The sequence below is a fragment of the Bactrocera neohumeralis genome, chromosome 6 (genome assembly GCF_024586455.1).
Source record: "Bactrocera neohumeralis isolate Rockhampton chromosome 6, APGP_CSIRO_Bneo_wtdbg2-racon-allhic-juicebox.fasta_v2, whole genome shotgun sequence".
Classification (NCBI taxonomy): domain Eukaryota; kingdom Metazoa; phylum Arthropoda; class Insecta; order Diptera; family Tephritidae; genus Bactrocera; species Bactrocera neohumeralis.
Window position 1 is genome coordinate 40,830,486 of NC_065923.1, and position 23,613 is coordinate 40,854,098.

Genomic DNA, 23,613 nt, shown 5'->3' on the forward strand with positions numbered 1-23,613 from the left:
TGTGCTATGTGAGTTCACAAATTCAACTGATGAATATTCAGAATGCACTTTAGCTTTTTATACCAAATTTTACGCAGCCCCAAAAACTCGCCCAAATTACGAAAAGAAGTTAACAATTTTCGAAATAATCATTATTACCGTAATTTTTTTCTTTTTTTGTAATTGAATGCATTTTGGTTGTATACATTTTGAATTGAAAGTATACCGTATTGATTTACGATCGCAGTGTTGGAAGGAATAAAATGCGTGAATATCTACCGGCGAGTTGCAAACAATAATAAAGTAATAAATTGGTATACGGAAAGGCCAAAGAGTAGCCGAGAATAACGAGCCAAACGGTAGCGCCAGCGTCAATGAGACAGCTAGACAGGCCATCATAAACGAATATTTCAATTAGTCTTGCGTTTTTGTTTTGACTTATTTTTCTTCACTTAACTGATATGGATTTCTTTTTATGCTTCTTTGGTTTCGCTTGACCTCCAACACGCACATAAACTGCAAGTAATGCAGTAGTTAAAGTACGCCGGGCTGAATGTAATGATAAGATCGCTTTTATGGAAGAAATAATACTCGTAATAACGAAAATAAAATCAAATTGCGAGGCTACTCGCAAACTAATCAAAACTGAATTCGCGGAAAAAAAAATAATAATTATTATAAATATAAACAAAGTTGTAAGAAATACTATGTACTTGGTTTATTAATGCTAACGGTTTGAAGTTTCAACTTTTTTCCAACGCTGTAACTGCAGTATTTTCTAATCATATTATGCAAATTTCAAATGTTTTATTGTAATTTGGCCAAAAGTGACTTTATAATGGCATACAAAAATTATTATTACTAAAATCACTGAACTCTTAGATTAGGTTAATCTGGTAGACCAGGTAGCCACGCATAGACCAGTTTGGTCCTTTGCGATACCAGATCGACTTCAGTTGCTAAGTCCATGAGGAGTAGTCATCGTTTACGATGCCTGCGCTTGACATGAATTTTAACAGACTCTACGTCCTCACTATCGATACCTCCTCCAGTGTATCATACAATTGGGACCCCAGATGCTTACAGCGTAGTCTTGCAAAAGCGAGATAAGTGCACAAGAGATTCCCCCTGGTGTCCTGCTGTAGACATTTGCTACAGTATTCTCGTTCTGTCCGTCTCATCCTGCGGGCGGGTGTCGCCACCAGATAGTGACCTGTTAATATTAATATTCCCATCATGTTCATGCAGTCTTTTTTAACGTGTGCCTATAGGATTTTTACGTACTTCCGATCTACAGTTTTGCACCCAGATAACTATTAGACCATTGACAGCATGAAAAGCTCTGGCTCTGTCCACAGGTAGAGTAGCAAAGAAGAAGAGCAATTTTTCAAGGTTAGCTACGTTAAGATGAAAATTATTATGAGTAACTCTCTTCCGTCAACAAAAAAGGTGGGGTGTAAATAATTATTAAAAACTTTGATTTTCATATTCTCTTTTTCAAAAATTCTCTCTTACAGTGCAAATATATTTCACAAATTAGTACAAACGGTTGATAACGACTATAGCTTCCAAAGCTTTGAAAAATAAACAATTTAATAAAAGCAAACTTTCTTGTTGTGAGCCCCTTCATAGGATTCACGGTTGTTTCGTTAGTTGTTGCCTTTTATATTATGGCATTAGAGAACGAAAAGAAATATTAAACACCGAAAAATGTGTTGTTATTTTTCAAAATGTTCTCTCGCATCGCTATCGTATTTTTTTAACCTATTTCTCGACATATCGACACCAGCCAAATTATATTTACAGTAAATTCTTCGTGCAATATTGAACGTATGCTGTTCCCACTAATGCCTATCTATACTTTCTTATAGTTGTCTCAATCTCACGGTAGGTCACGTGACGATCTTGCTATATCAGTTTGCACACAGCATCAACTACTGAAACGACAACTGGTTTTGGACAACTTTTTCGAAATTTGTTTTGGAGTTATCTAAGACCTCGATTGATTTCAACAAACCATCTATAAACACTGGTCCCTGATGCAACCTCATAGCAAAAAAAAAATTAAGTTCATGGATGCTCTGTTGCTGAGTTAAGGAGTTACATACAGTTAGAAAAAAGGAGAATTTTCCAGAAATTTTTATGAAAAAATTTTTAAATTAATTGATCAGAAAATTTGTACACATATTACGGTATCTTTTAGCTGTATTTTGAGACTTAGCATTAGTAAAATATTTAATTGGAAAGGAACTACAGCCGTTCTCCGGAAGCTCCTCTCAAAATTGACGTTTTCCGGTGACCACCATATTTCTGAACTGAATCCTCTGAATTTAAAAAACCAAACAGACTTCATTAAAGTTTTGTTAAATCTAGTAAATATTGGAAGAAATAAGTAAAATAACATTTTTTGACAAAGTAGCGGTTTCTAAAAAAAAACAAGTAAGGAAGGGCTAAGTTCGGGTGTCACCGAACATTTTATACTCTCGCATGGTAAAGTGATAATCGAGATTTCATAATACGTCATTTACATATTTTTCAAATACCGTATTTTTGTAAAGTTTTATTCCGCTATCATCATTGGTTCCTAATGTTTATACTCGTATTATACAGAGAAGGCATCAGATGGAATTCAAAATAGCTTTATATTGGAAGAAGGCGTGGTTGCAAACCGATTTCACCCATATTTCGTACATGTCATCAGGGTGTTAAGAAAATATTATATACCGAATTTCATTGAAATCGGTCTAGTAGCTCCTGAGATATGGTTCTTGGTTCATAATAGGGCGGCGCCACGCCCATTTTCAATTTTTAAAAAAAGCCTGGGTGCAGCTTCCTTCTGCCACTTCTTCCGTAAAATTTAGTGTTTCTGACGTTTTTTGTTAGTCGGTTATCGCACTTTTAGTGATTTTGAACATAACCTTTGTATGGGAGGTGGGCGTGGTTATTATCCGATTTCTTCCATTTTTGAACTGTACATGGAAATGCCTGAAGGAAACGACTCTGTAGACTTTGGTTGACATAGCTATAGTAGTTTCCGAGATATGTACAAAAAACTTAGTAGGGGGCGGGGCCACGCCCACTTTTCCAAAACAATTGCGTCCAAATATGCCATGCGATCCTTTGTGCCAAATTTCACTTTAATATCTTTATTTATGGCTTAGTTATGACACTTTATAGGTTTTCGGTTTCCGCCATTTTGTGGGCGTGGCAGTGGGCCGATTTTGCCCATCTTCGAACTTAACCTTCTTATGGAGCCAAGGAATACGTGTACCAAGTTTCATCATGATATCTCAATTTTTACTCAAGTTACAGCTTGCACGGACGGACGGACGGACAGACGGACGGACAGACAGACATCCGGATTTCGACTCTACTCGTCGCCCTGATCACTTTGGTATATATAACCCTATATCTGACTCTTTTAGTTTTAGGACTTACAAACAACCGTTATTTGAACAAAACTATAATACTCTCGTTAGCAACATTGTTGCGAGAGTATAAAACAAAACTATAATACTCTCGTTAGCAACATTGTTGCGAGAGTATAATAATCACGCGAAAATATTGACGAATTAATTCGATTTTTGGCCGAGATGAATATTTAAAGCTACTGTAAGCAACGTAAAAAACGCTCGTATGTCGAAACGTTCTTAGTATCAGTGAAGCGCCATTAGTTGCCAGATTATAACACTAGGGTTTCCAAATCCCGAAATGTAAAAGACAACCTACGTAACAGGATTGTGATCAGCTGCGAACTAAGCAATGCGAATTTATATTTTTTTTTCATTCATAATTACAATTAATTTTACTTTATTTTTAATGCAAAGGGCAATTTTCTCCCTTTGAACTTTTTTGGCTAGAGAAGGCAGTAACTTTTAAAGGTGCTCTTGAAGAAACTATAGTGATTAATTTCATACATTTTGTTTTGTACTCAAATGGTTTCGAACTGAAATGAATATTTACAAATTTACCAGCCATTGAAAAGTGCGATAGTTACTGCTGCAACCTGTTGCATTTGAGTCGCCTTTTGTTTTTGGCTCTATACCCTCAAATGACTTTACAAAAATTCCAGACACATATTGCTAGATATATCCCAACAATATCTGCAGATTGGTGCATGCAGCATTAATAGTTTAAAAATAGTATCACGCAGTGAACTGCATCAGGTAGTGTAAGGGTCAAGGTGGCTGCGCTTGCGCAATTATACACATTTCCAAGTTACAACGATGTCAGCTGCGTCGGTCTGCTGAGTGATTGATGCAAGTTCATGAGTTCTGCAACAGAGTTCATTAGAAGGGCTTTTTACTAGATTTATGCTGCGAGGAAAACAAAAAACTGTAAACAAGTTAGTGGTTTTACAGTTTTTAAGTATTCGTGAGGGGGTGTATGTGTGTGTTTGAAAAGTTTTGTATGTAAGTGAGGGTGTGTGCTTTGACACGCGCTTGAAAAGTTCGACAACACCTACAACAAAAAAAAATTAATATTTAAAGTATAGAAAAACAAATAAAATAGCAAAAACAACGCCATATCAAAGCGTATCGATAAGTTCATTATTATCTCAATTGCTCCAAGCATACAAACATACCGAATCGATTTCAACTTGATCTGGTTTGAAGGCCGTAAGTAATGGCGAGCACAATTATATTTCAAGTGTGCTTTTCAATTGACGAATTCTTTTTCAATATCGCAAAATGTAAAAAAAAAATTAAATTAATCCCCAAAACAAGTACTTAGATGAATATAGATACGTGTATGTAAATATATTTCTAAAAACTCGCATTTCGTATAAAAAGGCGTTGCGTTGACATTTTTGGCAACAGTTCTCGCAACAACTTTCTCACAGTCAATACAGACCTACAAGAAACAAACCCAAAAAATCAAAATGTTCAAGTTGGTGAGTTTTGACAAGAAGCCATAAATTTAAAGCTCAAATAAAATTGCAAAATAATTAACATAAAATCTTTATCCTTCTACTTTCGCAGGTGGTATTGTCTGCTCTCCTCGCCGTAGCTGCTGCTGCTCCCCATGTCGTCGAAACACCCGTAGTCTACTCTGCGCCCGCCGCCACCGTGGCCGTGCAGGAGCCAGTGCTCGCCAAAGTTGGCTCTGTGGTGAAGAGCGTACCAACCGCTGTCTCCCACCAGAGCTCCACCGTTGTGCACAGCTCGGCGGTCGCTGTTGAGGATGTTGTGGCCCCTGCCGTTAAGACTACCTACTCCGCACCCGTTGTTGCCGCTGCTCCAGTTGTGGCCGCCGCTCCAGTTGTGAAGACTGTGGCTGCTGCCCCAGTTGTGCACCAAACCTATGCCGCAGCTGCTCCAGTTGTGCACCAGACCTATGCCGCAGCTGCTCCAGTTGTGCACCACACCTACGCTGCTGCTGCACCAGTTGTCCACTCCGCTCCTTTGGTGCACACCACCTATGGCGCTGCTGTGGTTGCTGCCCCCGCTGCTGTTGCCGCTTCCTCTCCACTCACCTACACCGCTCACGGTTTGTGGTAAGCAACAACAAAATGAATAGACGACGGATAGATAACGGATTGAATTATGGACCAGAGTTGGACGGTGAAATTGAGAATTTTGTGATTGTTTAGTTAAGTAAATAAAGTTTTGAGAATCAAAGTGACCGGAATTTTACTGAAGCGCTTCGCTGAAAGTAGGAACCATATATGTACTTATACTATATAAATATATGTATATCTTAGTGGTAAAGGTTTGATAGTTACATTTTCGAAATATGCCGCTCATTTATTTTTTCGTTGGATTCCGTTCAAATACAGTATGAACCGTTTTCAACTACTTCAATTTCAAGGTTTCATTAAAGTGAGGAGTTGCTAGCAAAGTAGTTACCACAAACGATTACTTAATCATCTTAATACAGTTATTTAGTCATTATCAACGAGGAAAGTTGTCTGGCATTCAACTCACATCCACTTTTATAGTCACATATGAAATATTCGTATGCTGAGCGGCAGATCAAATGGAAGCATAATCGCCGTTATTAAGATGCCATGGTCGCAAGTAGGTTTACTTGTTGTTTAAAAACTGCCATCGTCTTAAAGATACAAACATTTTTGCAGTGTGATTGTACCATTTCTTTAATGTTTTGTCTTGTCTCGACAAATTTTTTTTTCCACCGACCTTTTTTCCCGAAATTTAATAACTAGAAAAGTCGATGGGGACCAAATTCGGAGAATACAGTGGATAAGTAAGCAGTTCGATGCCTAAATCTTATCGATTTCATTGATTTTTAAGACCAAAATAGTCAATAAGTTTTTTTGATACTTTTAGAATGTCAGCTATTTCGAACAAATTTATTTTACGTCCTAATAATTTTGCAGATGCTCATCAATATTAACACATGAAATTACTTGTATCAGTTTTTTTTAATAATAAAATTTGCGCTAAAATTATCCGACATGTCTTTTGAATGTTGTTCTAATTACAAAACATAATCGGCTTCTACTAACTGGCCTGTTAGATACCAAATGGGGATCAATAATAATATTGTGTCAAATTCGAAATTTGCGAATCTATCATACAAAACCTCAGCTTAGCCCAACATACTAACATGTTGTCTACCTGCCTATCTTACCGCATTAAGGGGCTATACCACTGTGACGCATGAAAAATTAGGCGATTTTCGTGAATTTTTTTAAGAGAAAGTACGCTATTGAATATTTCGAACTTCTTTGAACGCAATAAGGTATATTTTGTGCTATATTTTAAGATTTTTTTTTACAAAAATGTTGAAAAATAACGGAGTTATGGGCTGTCCTCGGAGGTGCCGAAAAAAAAGTGCCCCAACTGCTGGCATGATTCCGGCCGAACGAGTAGCTGAAACAAAAAAAATTGAAAAGTTTATTAAACTTAAAGATATTTCCTGTACAATGACCTACGATCTTTGAAAAATAACAAAATGGCGTAATATTAAAAAAAAAATCGTTTTTTTGCGCAAAAATGGTCGTTTTTATACTCTCGCAACAGAGTTGCTAAGGAGAGTATTATAGTTTTGTTCACATAACGGTTGTTTGATATAGGGTTATATATACCAAAGTGATCAGGGTGACGAGTAGAGTTCAAATCCGGATGTCTGTCTGTCCGTCCGTCCGTCTGTCCGTCCGTCTGTCCGTCCGTCCGTCCGTACAAGCTGTAACTTGAGTAAAAATTGAGATATCATGATGAAACTTGGTACACGTATTCCCTGGCTCCATAAGAAGGTTAAGTTCGAAGATGGGCAAACTGCCACGCTCACAAAATGGCGGAAACCGAAAACTTATAAAGTGTCATAACTAAGCCATAAATAAAGATATTAAAGTGAAATTTGGCACAAAGGATCGCATTAGGGAGGGGCATATTTGGACGTAATATTTTTGGAAAAGTGGGCGTGGCCCTGCCCCCTACTAAGTGTTTGTACATATCTCGGAAATTACTATAGCTATGCCAACCAAACTCTATAGAGTCGTTTCCTTTAGGCATTTCCAAATACAGTTCAAAAATGGAAGAAATCGGATAATAACCACGCCCACCTCCCATACAAAGGTTATGTTGAAAATCACTAAAAGTGCGTTAACCGACTAACAGAAAACGTCAGAAACACTAAATTTTATGGAAGAAATTTTGAAAATTGAAAATGGGCGTGACCTCGCCCACTTATGGACCAAAAACCATATCTCAGGAACTACTAGACCGATTTCAATGAAATTCGGTATATAATATTTTCTTAACACCCTGATGACATGTACGAAATATGGGTGAAATCGGTTCACAACCACGCCTTCTTCCAATGTAACGCTATTTTGAATTCCATCTGATGCCTTCTCTGTATAATACGAGTATATACATTAGGAACCAATGATGATAGCGGAATAAAACTTTACACAAATATTTGAAAAATATGTAAATGACGTATCATGAAATCTCGATTATCACTTTATCATGCGAGAGTATAAAATGTTCGGTGACACCCGAACTTAGCCCTTCCTTACTTGTTTTAATGCCAAATTGACAATTTCCAACCAATCAAAAAGATTGTAGGTCATTGTATAGTAAATATATTCAACTATGCCCGGTTTTAATTTGGTGTCGATCAGTTAATTTGTGGTTGAGTTATGACGCCAGCAATTTTGAAAAATGTCGTTGCGAGAAAAACGCGTTTAAAGTTTCACTTATATCGGGTGATTTTTTTGAGGTTAGGATTTTCGTGCATTAGTATTTGACAGATCACGTGGGATTTCAGACATGGTGTCAAAGAGAAAGATGCTCAGTATGCTTTGACATTTCATCATGAATAGACTTACTAACGAGCAACGCTTGCAAATCATTGAATTTTATTACCAAAATCAGTGTTCGGTTCGAAATGTGTTTCGCGCTTTACGTCCGATTTATGGTCTACATAATCGACCAAGTGAGCAAACAATTAATGCGATTGTGACCAAGTTTCGCACTCAGTTTACTTTATTGGACATTAAACCAACCACACGAATGCGTACAGTGCGTACAGAAGAGAATATTGCGTCTGTTTCTGAGAGTGTGGCTGAAGACCGTGAAATGTCGATTCGTCGCCGTTCGCAGCAATTGGGTTTGTGTTATTCGACCACATGGAAGATTTTACGCAAAGATCTTGGTGTAAAACCGTATAAAATACAGCTCGTGCAAGAACTGAAGCCGAACGATCTGCCACAACGTCGAATTTTCAGTGAATGGGCCCTAGAAAAGTTGGCAGAAAATCCGCTTTTTTATCGACAAATTTTGTTCAGCGATGAGGCTCATTTCTGGTTGAATGGCTACGTAAATAAGCAAAATTGCCGCATTTGGGGTGAAGAGCAACCAGAAGCCGTTCAAGAACTGCCCATGCATCCCGAAAAATGCACTGTTTGGTGTGGTTTGTACGCTGGTGGAATCATTGGACCGTATTTTTTCAAAGATGCTGTTGGACGCAACGTTACGGTGAATGGCGATCGCTATCGTTCGATGCTAACAAACTTTTTGTTGCCAAAAATGGAAGAACTGAACTTGGTTGACATGTGGTTTCAACAAGATGGCGCTACATGCCACACAGCTCGCGATTCTATGGCCATTTTGAGGGAAAACTTCGGAGAACAATTCATCTGAAGAAATGGACCCGTAAGTTGGCCACCAAGATCATGCGATTTAACGCCTTTAGACTATTTTTTGTGGGGCTACGTCAAGTCTAAAGTCTACAGAAATAAGCCAGCAACTATTCCAGCTTTGGAAGACAACATTTCCGAAGAAATTCGGGCTATTCCGGCCGAAATGCTCGAAAAAGTTGCCCAAAATTGGACTTTCCGAATGGACCACCTAAGACGCAGCCGCGGTCAACATTTAAATGAAATTATCTTCAAAAAGTAAATGTCATGAACCAATCTAACGTTTCAAATAAAGAACCGATGAGATTTTGCAAATTTTATGCGTTTTTTTTTTTTTAAATGTTATCAAGCTCTTAAAAAATCACCCGATATATGTTTGCTCTTCCGAGCGGTCGCTCTTTAGAACGCTGCCATCCAAAAACTATTCAAGATACGACCTTCCCGATTTTACAGGATATTTGTGAAAATATAAGCTATCGAAAATGCAAATAAAAATAATTTTTTTTGAAAGTGTCACACTGGTATAGCCCCTTAAATATATAGTATATGTATTTGTCATTCGTATTAGAGCGGTGTCTTGTCATACATTTCCTACAATATGTTCGAAGGCATCAACTCTGTGGCAATGTTATGGTTTCTCTATAGATACAAACTTAAAGACTATTTTTGATTTTTCGTAACATATAGCGCAGAGTGTAACAATTCGAGATATCATAGATATATGTAGAATAGTAGAAATTGGGCAATGGCTTGAACCGCCCATTTTCCATGAAATTCCATATCTAACAGTTACTCGACTCGACTTTTAAACTAGTTCGCTAGATTGTTATTCTCTTTTCATCCTTACATAATATAACCGTTTGAAATTATAGGATATTGAACTATAATCACGGCCATTTCTTCTAAAACATGCTTTTAAATTCCACTCCACTTTTTTAATATACAATATAAGTATGTATGAATATCGAATGAAATATCGGAATAACGCTTTGCAGAAAAAAACCATTCGAATAGGAACACCTGTCATCTAAAATGGTCGAAAACTTCTCAAACTTACTTAATTATTATCTAAGAATTTGTTGCACTCGTCGTACTCCTATCTCCAAGTTAACTTTTGTTTTATTTGTCTCGCATCTGCGTAATAATCTGTTTCATGCAACCTTTTTGCCTTTCGTTTACTTTTGGACGCCTACCACTTCTTTCCTTTTTTTCCATAACTCTTCCTTAATTGTAAAATGTTTCTTAAAACAATCTGCGACTTATTTAATCATCTCGGAATTTCTCGGTTTGACAAACATTCTTTCTCTTCTTCTGTCAAAGCTTTTCCGCGTGGGATTTTTAACGATTTGGAAAGAAGTTAAACATTTCTTGAAATTAACTAGCGAATTAAATTAATTTTCCACAATAATTAATAACTGACATGTAGACGAGTCTGTCACAGTCACTAAGAAAAACATGGAATTATACGTTGGCTTTATAAATATTTCGCCGGTTGTATACCGAATATGAGAAAATCATTGCCTCTATACCGAAAATATTAGTTACGCTCTAAGATAACTTTGTCAAAATCCGAGTGCATCTTTTCCTCATAATTGTCCCTCCCCTATCCTTCATTTATCTTTTACAATGATTCTGAAACTTGCGTTTGACTTTATGCCGTTTACCACCATGGAAATAAAGTTATACTAACGATTTGTGTTTAAAATGATTTAAATCTGTACTAAAGTAAACTCCAAAACATATATTTTGAACACATCAGCCGCCTCATCAGGTGTCGAAAAACATTGACCTCTTCGTTCAGTTTTTACGTACGTGAATAAAAGGAAGTTATTTGATACCAATGTACGACTATACGGTCGATCATATCGATATCTTCAGTGCTCAAAAACAGTTGTTTCAGTCATTGTATGATAAAGAGCTCGCATTGTTCTGGTGAAAAGTGATCCTTCTTCAGCGGTTCGTTTTCCTCATCTATTGAAGGAAACTGTGAAACAAATGGTTGAGTTCCATTGAAAATTTACTGTTCTGCGTTATTCTAGTGGTATGGTTGCGATATGTTATTTTGGAATGATCTACGACCTCGGTTGAATTACCCGTACATTGAATATACAATGGTCTTTGATGAAGCTTGATCGCCAAAAATTAAATTAATGTCATCGATGCACTGTTGCTGAGCTAATCCATGTCGAAAATGGTATAAAGTAATCGGCCGAAAATGTTCGCGATTTAGTTTAATTATTTATCCGAGATGAATACTTTAAGTTACTGTAAACAACACAATATGTACATATATGATCAAATATGTCAAACTTCACGATAAAGTTGTAAGTTGCCAGATTGCAACATTCTTCTACTTCTGTATTGGCGTAAACACTGCTTTAGCGGTTATATCCTAGTTCACAGCTACGCGCCTGTCGTTTTTCTTTTTTGCTATTTTGCGCCAATTCGAGATATTCAGTATAGCCAGGTCCTTCTCCACCTGGCCTTTCCAACAGAATGTAGGTCTTCCTCTTCCCTTACTTCGCCCAGTTGGTACATCGTTCCTTCGACTGCGTTATTCGCCACGCAGAGGACCATAAATATTCCGCAGAACCTTTCTCTCGAAAACTCGACTCATCAGATGTTGTCATTATCCATGTTTCTGCTATAACAGGCGTGTAGGTTTTAGTCTTTGTTTGTCGAGAGGGGCTGTACTTTTCAATTGCCTACTTAGTCCGAAGTAGCACCCGTTGGCAAGAGTTTTTTTACGTTGAATTGCTATGCTGACGTTGCTGTTGGTGTTAATGCTGATTCCAAGATATAAGAAATTTATTACGACTTTGAAGTTGTTACTGTTAACAGTGACGTAGGAGTTAAGTTGAGAATGCGACGTATGCTTATTTGATGACAGAAGATATTTCGGCTTGCCTCGTTCACTACCAGATCCATTTGCTCCGTTGATTTGATTGCAACATTAGGCAGATGATTTAAGCATGATCGATTTGAAGTGCCAAAGAGGACCGTTGGGACGCCGGGCTTACATTGTAACTGACACAGTTCTTCTTGTCTATTCATAAAAAAAATCTCGAAATTTAGTTTTTTAAACATAAATGTAAAGTTCAGTTACTTGACAGCTAGGTACTTGGGCAATATACATATGAAATAAAATAAATTTGAATACATTCCAATTTTGTTTATTCGTTTATAATTTCAACAATTCGCTAGTAAGAAAATGCTTCGAAAGAAAAGTAGGAGAATGGGGAAAAGAAAATTTTGTAGAAATCAAAAATGAAAGATTTACTAATAAACAGGCAGTCCAACTAAATCGTCCATATCTCAATTCGTTTACCACAAGCCATGAGCGAGGGGGGATGCAGCATGCAAATTAGTCAGAGGTGCCGATAAGTGAGCAACTGGAGCGTGTTGCAACAATGGAGCTGCGGCAACAGTTTGTACGGCAGCTGAGTGCAGCACTGGAGCAGCGGCAACAGATTGTACCACTGCTGGAGCAGCGGCAACGGTTTGTACCACCGCTGGAGCAGCGGCAACAGACTGTACCAAAGTTGGAGCAGCCACAACGCTAGTCCTCAGAGCAGGTGCAACAATATCCTCAACCACATGCGCAGAGCTGTGCACAATGGTGGAGCTCTGGTGGGAGACAGCAGTGGGGATGCTCTTCACCACGGAGCCCACTCTGGTGAGCACAGGCTCTTGCACGGCAATGGTGGCGGCAGGTGCCAATTGCAGCGCTGAGTGGGATTCGATGAGACTGGGGCGAGCAGCAGCTACGGCCAGGAGAGCAGACAATACCACCTGTCAAAAAGGAAATATAAATGTCAAGATATTGCTGTGCTTTGCATGTTTGTGTGTGACTACTCACCAACTTGAACATTTTAAAAGTTTTTTGTTTGTTGTTTGAAGGTCTGTATTGACTGAGTGCGTTAAAGAACTGATACCGTTCTTAAAATCGAATGTAGTATTTATACCGTTAGGCGCCCACGTAACGCTAATGTAAAACTGCACTTGCGTTGACAGCCAATAAACGGTGCATTGATTGCAACTCAGTCCAGAAGCTGCGCTGCCAACGTTGACGGCCTTGTCAGGTGTTCAATGAGCTACGGAGCATGCGTGCTTGCAGTTATGCATATGCGTATACGTAATTCTATGTGTAAAATGGCTTTTGTATGCGATATCAATGTATAAGTGTGTTTGCGCCTAAGTTGTGCGTGTGCGCCAAAGCAATTAGAGCCGTGTTCTGAACCAGTTTAGGTGGTGTTAATGAGACAATTTTGCTATCAGCTTATTACCATTGAGGAAATATGCTTTCAAGCATTTCTATATACAAATATGCGCTGCATTAACGTCAGCTGGAAGCATGGAGATAAATATGCAAACTCCGGTATGACTTGTAATTGTACCATTTTTAGCTTGGTTTGGATAAACAGGTTCGATTTACTGCAAATTCCATAATTGTTTCTTACTAGTAAGGCAATTGTTTCAAATATGATTTATGCGGCCATTTACCTTCTTATTCAACGCATAATTTATATTCTCCATTTTGATCTGGATTTGAGGGGAAGATTTTCCAAAAAAAAATGTGCAGTGACCGGAGCAATATATAGGCCGACAATGAAACACTACAGTTTTCTTTTGATCAATTTTTTGTTTGAGTATATCGACCAATTTGTACAGCCAATAACAGTGTACTTCAGAATTAGACGTGGTATTGTCGGGCAAAAGCTTCCAATAACTGATCCCTTTGAAATTTCACTAAACAGATAGCGAAACCTTTTTGTGGTGCCTATCGGCCTTTGAAGTGGTTGAGCTGGTTCATCCTACTTAAAGGGGAGCTTCGGAGCGTGCAGCCACTGACTGGATTCTGTAGAAGGCTATCGAACGAGCGGCTGGTCAGTTGAGTCAGACAAACATTTTCGCCCGACGTGTTTCTGTGAGTAGAGCAAGTCGAATATGCAACGTTCGTTAGAGCAGATGTTTTTTGTTTCCTTGTCTGAAAAGGCCGACGAAAGACAAGCATTTTGTGACGGCAGGGGGGAATCCAAGCAGTATGCTTGCTCTCAAGGCTATTCCGGAGAATGGCTTCCGTAACGCCTTCAATGCTTGGAAATTGCGCTGGCAGCACTGCATCGACAAAGAAGAAGCATATTTTGAAAGTTTTGAAAGAATTGTAACGATTCGTTGATACATTTTTTTAAATCGTCTCAATTCTTTTTCTTTTCAGAAAAACCCTGACCCTCGCCGGTCACAATGAGTTTCAAAACTAGATGACTTCTTTGACGTTTGATAAGCGAATCACAGCGACGAAGCAAATTTCGTTCTGTAAGAACATGAAGAACCCAAGAAGATTGTCATCTTCGAAATTAAGCCTAGACACGTAGTGCATCCTAATGATCGAAATTGCCGAAATGAACTTATGCAAACCAATTTTGACATTGGTTTTCGATCAACACATCTTCTCGATACACATCACATAATTTCCTACTTGCTGTTTTCGATCATTCATTTAAGAAAATTGTTACAAAGCATCCTAGCTGTATCAGCTATTCAAATATGGAAATATATAATGATAAAGCGGTTAAGTGTGAAATCGATAATTTCCGATACACATTATTCTACAAAGCTCTTAATATAAAAAAAACTGGCGAACACTCGTCCGGTTAAATAGCAAAACCGGAAATTATGATCTAAACATTACTAAAGCGATATGTGGGACAGTGTGAAATTAAGCATAATCGGACATAAATCACCGCCCTTATAAAACAATTTTAACTTCTATTGATTCTAAATAATTATCTGGTGATTACACCACCAATGAATGTATCTGTATAAAACTTTGCACAGATTTAAAGAATGAGACCTGATGACTAAAAATTGTCAAACTTTTCAAGTTTAGTTGACCGAATATATAAACCTCGGTGTGTATTGCTCCCTTTTATCAAAAATAACAGTCAATCTATGAGATTTATTATCACAATTTGGATTGTTTTGATAACAGCATGCCCTTGTTTCAAAAATGGGTAAAATCGGGACAATACTTCTGACATGGATAAATCGAGTCAGTACCTTAAATCGGGTTAGTACCTTAAATAAGAATTTCATACTTCCGATTGGTTTTATAGTGTACATATCGGTCAATACGTAAAATATCTTAGCAAAATTTGGTGGAAGAATATTGATTTACTTCTAAAAGTTTAATAAAAAAAATATCTGAAACCGGTTCACAAATTCAAGATTTTCGTTGTTAAAGCAGACTTATATTCAATATATCGGTCAGTGTGAATTATCTTGAGTATATTTGAGTAATGCAAAATGTTATTGGAATCAGTACAGACATTTTTTCGTTCTCAATTCACCCGATAGCGATTTCCGATATTCCGCCTGATTTTAAACCGTTTATGTTGATCTAAATGATTTATATTTTAATGAATATATTCTATAGAAGCTGTTTTTCTGATATACCCTATGGTTAATTTTAATGTTATGTTAAAAATACGAGATGATAACCAAAAACTAAACATGTCGGAGACATTAAATTTTACACCCGACACAGCACAAATGAGCTCCATAGGATCCAATATTAAAATTGGACAATGAATTTTGTACGGCCCACTTTTAATATATACCTCAAGACCTAATAGACAAATTTTCATTCACCAGGCAATGATTTTCACAAACAACAAATATCTATGTATATATCACAATTTTAAATTCCATCTGATTCTTTCTTCACATTGTAGAAATTAAGTACAGAAGTAGATGTTGTAATTAAACTCTTTTGAAATAGTGTTTTTGATGCCTTGCCATTGCCTTTAGCAGATATTTTACTTAAAATATAGGATAATTTCTGAAATATATTATTGGTACTCAGATAAAATCTTTGCCAAATAATAGTGTGCTCTTGTAACAGTTGACTTTATACAGCATCCTCTAATATGGATCAATGTTATCTTATCAGTAATCATACTTTTCTAATAAGGCGCTGTAGCTTAACTCTAAGGGGTCGCTATTTTTGTTTTAGGTTCCCATACATTATTCATAGGAATTTTCGTTTTTTCATACAAACTAAAATTTCACCAACTAATTTTCGTTTCTCAAAAATAACCATCATATATGTATATTCTATTGTTAATGTAAGAACTCGGACTAAATACCAATCCCTCACAAACATTTTTTTCATATTGCAATTGAAGAATCTATTCTCGGATATATAAATTTTTAAATTAAATAATTTATTAACAATTCGCTGATATAAAAGTCAACAACGTTATTATCTAATTATTCTATATAGTTAAGTTATTCGTTATATCACAAAATCAGTGTACAAAATCTTTTGTCCATTTCTGTTCTCTTTCGTCGTCCGTTTACCAGGATGAGTAGTGAGTGTCATAAGCCAATGGCGCAGCATAACTGTGCACAACTGGAGCAGCGGCGTATGATTTGACGACGGGAGCGGCAGCGACATATGAGGTGTGCACCAGAGGAGCAGAGTGGATGGTCTTCACGACAGGAGCGGAGACATAGCTGGTCTTCACAACTGGTGCCACCACATCCTCCACAACATGAGCTGAGCTGTGCACGATCGACTGGCTTTGATGGGAGACAGCGGTGGGAATGCTCTTCACCACGGAGCCAACTTTAGCCAAGACGGGTTCTTGGTAAGCAACAGCGGCTGGAGCCGAGTACACAACTGGGCTCTCATACAAGTGGCTTGGGGCGGCGGCGGCAACAGCGACGAGAGCAGCAAGGACAAACTGTTGGACAGAAGAAGTAATTTGTTAAAATATTTTCAAATCTGTTATTTTACAAACGTGATCCTGTTATAAAGTAAGGTTAACTTACCAATTTGTACATTTTGTTAATTTTTGTTTTTTGAGTTCGTAAGAAAGAACGATTTTTGACTTTTGAGCGTTGTTAGCTGATTGATGTCTTTCGGTTGCGTAACCCTCGCTTTTATACACTTTGCGTACCATACGTGAAATAGCCATGAAGCTTAATTAATCCATTAACAATAACAGTTTTGGTAGAAATATTGTATATTTGTTGATATGTTCAAATCGTACTCTGTGCACAAATGTGTGCGTGTTGTGGTTGTAGTAAATTAAATTAGTGTACGAGTATATCAGACCGGGTTTTCAATTACGGTTGTGTTGTGGGTGCAACTATCAGTCAATTCTTATACACTTTTGTGTGGAAAGTCAGTTGCGTACTTTGCAATTACTGATTTTTTTTTTAATTGAAAATAAAAATTTCAGTAGCTTCTAACACCTCTCGATTTTATGGCAGTTCGGTCAACGGCCTTTACTTAATAAACAAAAATATGAGAAATCCGCCAGCTATTGCATTTTCATATTTTTATAGTTCGGAAATGAGAAAGAGCTAAGATCAACTTCGGGTGTAGGCGAATATTATAATTCAAGAACTCACTTATTTCTATTAGTTTTCTATTATTGTATTTGACATCGTGCCCGCGATATATATAAAATAAAAAACTTAAATATCTCAAACGAGCTGTGTGAAGCAGTTGCCATACTGGATCATGGCCAGGGCTTTTAGAGGCATAATGGGAAAATTCTGTTTGTCAGGACCTACAAGAACCTAAACCAAATTCCGCACATTACATTAACATTACATTTCTGCATTAGACTGTGAATATAAACGAAATTGCATCATAAACAAGCCCACTTACCATATAACACCATTTTAAATTCTATCCGCTTTGGCACCAATGAATATATCGATACAAAAACAATTAATGCCTTTATAGTATACCATCTCAAGTTCAAAGATCAATAAAATCCCCATGCCCCATGAATTGAACCACAGTACATATGGCTCTCCGAAAATATCAATCAATCTATGAAATTTATTATTTAAACTCAAAAAGTGGTAAACTCGGGTCAATATACTCTAGCCCCTTATGTCTCATTTAAAGATTTTCAAACTTCCGGTTTATTTACGGGGTATATGGGGTATATGTGCACAAATATGCGAGTTGAAATTCATAGAGGAGAGACTCCTTAACAACATTGTGTCCTTGACTCATAAAATGGATAGAATCGGGCTATAACTAATCCTATCTTCCATACTGCCTAATATAAAAACTTCAAACTTGCAAGAGGCTTTAAACCGTATATATTGGTCACTATCAAAATTAAGTGTTCGTATAATATTGGATATATGTTACTACTATTAAATTCCACAATACCTTTAGAATACTTTCAAGTTGATCCCAGCAATAGTTTCGGAAATACAACTTTGAGAACTTATGCGCTCGAGTGTCCCGTCTTTAAACGAGTTTTCTCGAACCTGTGCTTTTGAAGTCAGTTGGCAAGATTTCTCGAGAACGACTCAACCGATATCCATGAAGTTTTGCACAGAACTTTGAGTTATAATTCCTAAAGACTTGGAAGAAGGATTTTTTTGGGATTACAACTATTTAAAAAAAAAACTGGCGAACTTTTTAGTTTTTGTTAAATTGTCTGCCGAAAATCCTATTTTTATTTTTTTTTGTTTCTTCGTCCAAATTCTAAGTTAAGGTTTTAACTAAAACGCTTTCTTTTTGGTCGAGTTTAAAATATATTTTTCAAAAATTACAGAATTTCTTTGTTAATTGTGTTTGTTTGTAACAATAAAAAATTCTAATAAAATATTTAATTTTTTATATGAGAAAAAATTTTGTTAATTGTGTATGCTTGTAACAATAAAAAATTCTAATAAAAAATATTTAATTTTTTATATGAGAAAAAATTTTTGAAAAAAAGCTGTTTTTTACCCGAGGAAACCCATGTAACCCCTTAAAGTAGAAAGTGTATGAAATCTAAACGTGAGATATCCAAGATCCCATGTACTATGTAAGTATGTATAATAATTTTCGTGTCGGTCAGTATGTAAGTTACTCACTTAAAATTGTGTGTAAAAGTTAATGCAATCTTTACAGATAGTCTCTATATATGCAAAACTGTGATCTACACGCATTTTGATTTCCCTTATAACCTTAAACTGTAAATGTTGGCCAAAATGTGTGATCTTATAATGAAAATATAAGTTATCTGTTGTTAATATTCTCCTTTGAGTCTCTGAGAGGTGTACATTTTATTTTAAACATTTTTTTCAGAAATAATGTTTTTGGTTCCTTAGTTTTTCCAGTTTAAGTGGTAATGATATTTCATTGTATTTCTCCCTTTTATCATAAGATATCCTGTTGAACGGAAGTCATTGGTGGCTATACCGGCTGATCAGAGAGATAAATAACTAATTTAATCAATCAAAACAGTATGAACAACTTCTAATTTATTTGTTTACGATCAACTGTTTCATAAACAAATTTACTCTCTTTAAAGCATATTCGAATTACTAAAATTATGTACATATTCTGCAATGCTATTACAACCCTCAAACTTCACCAAGATGAAGTCTGTGGATTCATTACATGAACATACCATATATACTTACTAAGTTGGAAACGTATCCTCCTTCCAGAATATAATAGGAGCAATGACTATACAGTACACAAAACTATTATGAGTACAGTGGAGTTTCATATGGGATATACAAACTTAGATAGTTTTCTTAAACAGTGGATCATTAATACCATGTACACCTTTATTACGGCGTAGAAAGAGCGCGCAGCCGACATATGTGCTTGTGCTGGTAAATTCCCTTGCCTACAATAAGTTTATGTACAAGTATGAACAAGAAATATAACTCCTCTCACTCACACACGGAATATAACAAGCATGACTGTCAATATTTTGTTTTCGTAAGTATACTGATTCGTTTAAAGCACCAAAAAAAACTATATAAGAAGTGGATAGCCAACAGAAAGACATCAATCAGCTAACAACGCTTAAAAGTCAAAAATCGTTCTTACTTACGAACTCAAAAAACAAAAAATAACAAAATGTACAAATTGGTAAGTTTATTTCTTCTTATAGCAGGATCACTTAGTAAGTAACATATTTTAACCATTTATTTCCACCTTCCAACAGTTTGTCCTTGCTGCTCTCGTCGCCGTTGCGGCCGCTGCCCCAAGCCACTTGTATGAGAGTCCAGTTGTGTACTCGGCTCCAGCCGCTGTTGCTTACCAAGAACCCGTCTTGGCTAAAGTTGGATCCGTGGTGAAGAGCATTCCCACCGCTGTCTCCCATCAAAGCCAGTCGATCGTGCACAGCTCAGCTCATGTCGTGGAGGATGTGGTGGCACCCGTTGTGAAGACCAGCTATGTCTCCGCTCCTGTCGTGAAGACCATCCACTCTGCTCCTCTGGTGCACACCTCATATGTCGCTGCCGCTCCCGTCGTCAAATCATACGCCGCTGCTCCAGTTGTGCACAGTTATGCTGCGCCCTTGGCTTATGACGCTCACTACTCATCCTGGTAAATCGACGACGATGGAAAACAGAAATGGACAAAAGATTTTGTACACTGATTTTGTGATAATGAATAACATAGTTTTTTAGAATAATTAAATTAGAACGTTGTTGAATTTTATATCACCGAAATGATAATAAATTATTTAATTAAAAAAGAACTTTTAACAAGGAAGGAAGGGTTAAGTTCGGGTTCAACCGAACATTTTATACTCCTACAAATTGCAAGAATTAAAGCCGGGAAATATTTTTAAAGTGTAAAACGTCAACCAGACGTTCGATATCGAAGCAATTTCATATATCCATACTATATATAACTCAGATACTGGCCGCCATATTCGACATAAAGTTTCTTAAACAAAAGAAAATCATGATATGTATGTTGGATCAGATTAATCGTCCTACCAGATTACCAAATTACCAGATAAGCCACGCATAGACAAGTTTAGCCCTGTGCGATACCAGATGGATTTCACTTGCTAAGTCCCAGAGGAGTAATCATCGTAATCATTTTTCTTCCGCCGCGACTTTACTTCGGAGCGTGAGCGCACCGACTGGGTTCGGTAGAGGGCGTTCTAGCTAACGAACGAACAGCTCAGCACCTGGAGTCAGGACAAACATTTTCGTGAGACGTGCTTCTATGAGTTGTGCAAGCCGAAAATTTAGAAACTCTGTAAATCTGCCACAGAGACGTTTGATGTGATCAAGCATGGTTACCCAGATGTTGCTTTTGCAAAAATTGTTGTGTTTCCAAGGCCGGCATCCCAATGTTTCGTAGCCGCCTTACGGTCCATATGTGGCCCCGGACTGTTCTTTGTTTCCCTGCCTGAAAAGGCTAATGAAAGGGGATCAAGCAGCATGCATTTCGGCTCTCAAGGCTATTCCGGAGAATTCCGAGACGCCTTCAATGCTTGGAAATTGCGCTGGCATCAGTCCTATTACTTTCCGGACGAACCCTGATTGTACGTATAGTATATGGGAGTTTGAGTAGTATCGACTCAATGTTTTTTTTTGCTATAACCACGTACTATTAACATTCCACATACTAGAAGAATTTTCCTTAGGTTTCATAAAGTATCTCGCATGCAATCACCAATCATATGGACTAAAGTCAGCCGAATGTTCGAAAATCCTGATATTAATTATTCGATATTCGATAATTCGAAAATCTTTATATTTGGTATGTGGAGTCTAAACGAAGTATGGGCCCGATTCAACCCATTTTCGGCCGTACCATTATTAAAGAAGTATTATCACTGAATTACTATTACATATTTCAAAAATTGCACAATATATGTATTCGATCAAAAGTCAACTATAGGTACTGGTATCCAAATATTCGGTGAAAGTCAGAGCTTGAATAGTGGCACAGCACTAAAGGCAAAGTCGTATCCGTTTAACTAATTGTTTCCCGATTTGTGTACTGGAAAGTGAAAGAATCAAGTTTAATTTAAAATTGTGTTATATGAGAAGTAGGCGTAGTTGTTGTCCAATTTCGTCCAGTTTCTTATTGTGACATGGAAAATAAATTAGTTTGGATAGATAGATTTGTTAACAAAATTACTCTTAGTATCCTAGTAGATGCGACATTTTTGGAATAAGTGATGAAATTAGGATTAGTCCAAACATCATACGCTTTCTGTTTGTAAATATTTTAGGAATTTGTTCCAATAAGATTAGGGTCCATTTAACCAATTTCCGTTTATGTCCATTTTAAATACGAAGATACACTGTTGTAGAAAGGAACGCACCCTGAATTGCATGAAATTAATTCTCATATTGATCGATATATGTATGTATGTAGTCTAAAGTCAAAAGGCTGTATTAACCTGATTTTACTCAGTTTGAACACAAGGGCACGTTATCATCAGGACCGTATCTGAATTTCAATAGAGGATTTCACGAATTGATTCATATTTTCGGTAAAACGCCAGCCATAACCATTATATGGCGAGTGGGGAGGTTATCACCCGATTTTAACCGTTTTTACTGTGTGGAGATGAGTGTGAAAAGTGGTAGAAAAAAGACTTGTCCTGAGTGAATGTGGTTAATATTGTGAAATATATGTACACATTAAGATTATGAAAGCTGGACCATGCACATTTAAAATAATGTTTTTAACCACGGATGCCATTTACTGACCCACTTGCAGTTTTGCGCTCACGACTTTGACTGTATGGCATGCCGCCGTCTTCTAGAATTTAAACGTCGTCCACATCAGCTCCAATTCTGGCATGAAAAAGTTATTAGTCATGGGTTTATAGTCCTCCTCATTGATAGTAACAATATGACCGGCTTTACTTTTGAAGAAATATAGACCAACAATCCATTTATTCGTAGAACTCGAGTTTCGTTATTCTACTTCTCCACAGCTACCATACGGTTATTGCAACGAGTAATGCTTTTAACCTGTGGCGATTACAGAGGACTACTGGATATAAATCACTTTTCCTCTCTCCCACTCTCTCTTTACACATGGTGTACCTCTAGCTAATAACTCTAAATATTTATGATTTTGTCTAACTAAATGGTATCAATAGAAGCTAATCAAATAATAAAAAATTTGAAATCATCCTGTTGTAGATGAAAGTGTAGCGAAAATTTTGTTTACTTCATATTTTAATTTTTTTTTTAGTTAAATAAGCAAACTGGAGCATTTTCTAAACATTTCTTCCTTCTTTCCGTTGGAGACGAGAAGGTTGAACACAATAACTTTTTGCTCTATTTTCCAATGACTGTTCTTAAAAAGTTCGGCGGAAATTGAAGGCTGATCTGCAACATTCTTAATATTACTTAGTTTATTACTTTACTTTTTAACCGTTAAATTAGGTCCGTCGTAGCCCGCAGGTCTATTCTTCCAGTTCGTCTTAACTGTTCCACCGAACAAAAAAATATAGATGCTGCTCTAAAGCTTACATTTTGCCAAAAGCGGTCTTTAGACAATAGTTATGCGAGAAGTTCATCTGTTAATTATTTTATAAAAAAGTCAAATTGAAGTGTAAAGATGTACAACATTTAATAATTCAATAATTGAACCGTTAGTGTGATGACATGATCGTCTGATATAAATTGCGCGACCATACCTAGCCATACACCTGCCTTTCATAAATACATGAGTAAACGAACTAACCACTACATCTGCATCTTATCGTAAATGCTCA

The 23,613-nt window shown here is 36.8% G+C and overlaps 4 protein-coding genes across 4 annotated transcripts; 2 read left to right on the forward strand and 2 right to left on the reverse strand.

Moving 5' to 3' along the window:
• The first annotated feature begins 4,811 nt into the window (after positions 1 to 4,811).
• Positions 4,812 to 5,600, forward strand: LOC126762866 (larval/pupal cuticle protein H1C-like). Its single transcript, XM_050479907.1, has 2 exons — positions 4,812 to 4,873; positions 4,962 to 5,600. The coding sequence occupies exons 1-2, from the start codon at positions 4,862 to 4,864 to the stop codon at positions 5,478 to 5,480; spliced, it is 531 nt and encodes a 176-aa protein (XP_050335864.1). The 5' UTR covers positions 4,812 to 4,861; the 3' UTR covers positions 5,481 to 5,600.
• Positions 5,601 to 12,297: 6,697 nt separating this feature from the next.
• LOC126762867 (retinin-like) lies at positions 12,298 to 13,002 on the reverse strand. Its single transcript, XM_050479908.1, has 2 exons — positions 12,948 to 13,002; positions 12,298 to 12,880 (listed from the first exon to the last, which is right to left on the reverse strand). Exons 1-2 carry the CDS (start codon positions 12,957 to 12,959, stop codon positions 12,413 to 12,415), a joined length of 480 nt encoding a protein of 159 aa, XP_050335865.1. The 5' UTR covers positions 12,960 to 13,002; the 3' UTR covers positions 12,298 to 12,412.
• Positions 13,003 to 16,389: 3,387 nt separating this feature from the next.
• On the reverse strand, positions 16,390 to 16,990 carry LOC126762881 (pupal cuticle protein G1A-like). The gene is made up of 2 exons (XM_050479928.1): positions 16,925 to 16,990; positions 16,390 to 16,836 (listed from the first exon to the last, which is right to left on the reverse strand). Exons 1-2 carry the CDS (start codon positions 16,934 to 16,936, stop codon positions 16,447 to 16,449), a joined length of 402 nt encoding a protein of 133 aa, XP_050335885.1. The 5' UTR covers positions 16,937 to 16,990; the 3' UTR covers positions 16,390 to 16,446.
• A 2,995-nt stretch (positions 16,991 to 19,985) lies between these two features.
• On the forward strand, positions 19,986 to 20,512 carry LOC126762773 (pupal cuticle protein G1A-like). The gene is made up of 2 exons (XM_050479818.1): positions 19,986 to 19,997; positions 20,074 to 20,512. Exons 1-2 carry the CDS (start codon positions 19,986 to 19,988, stop codon positions 20,461 to 20,463), a joined length of 402 nt encoding a protein of 133 aa, XP_050335775.1. The 3' UTR covers positions 20,464 to 20,512.
• The last annotated feature ends 3,101 nt before the right edge of the window (positions 20,513 to 23,613 follow it).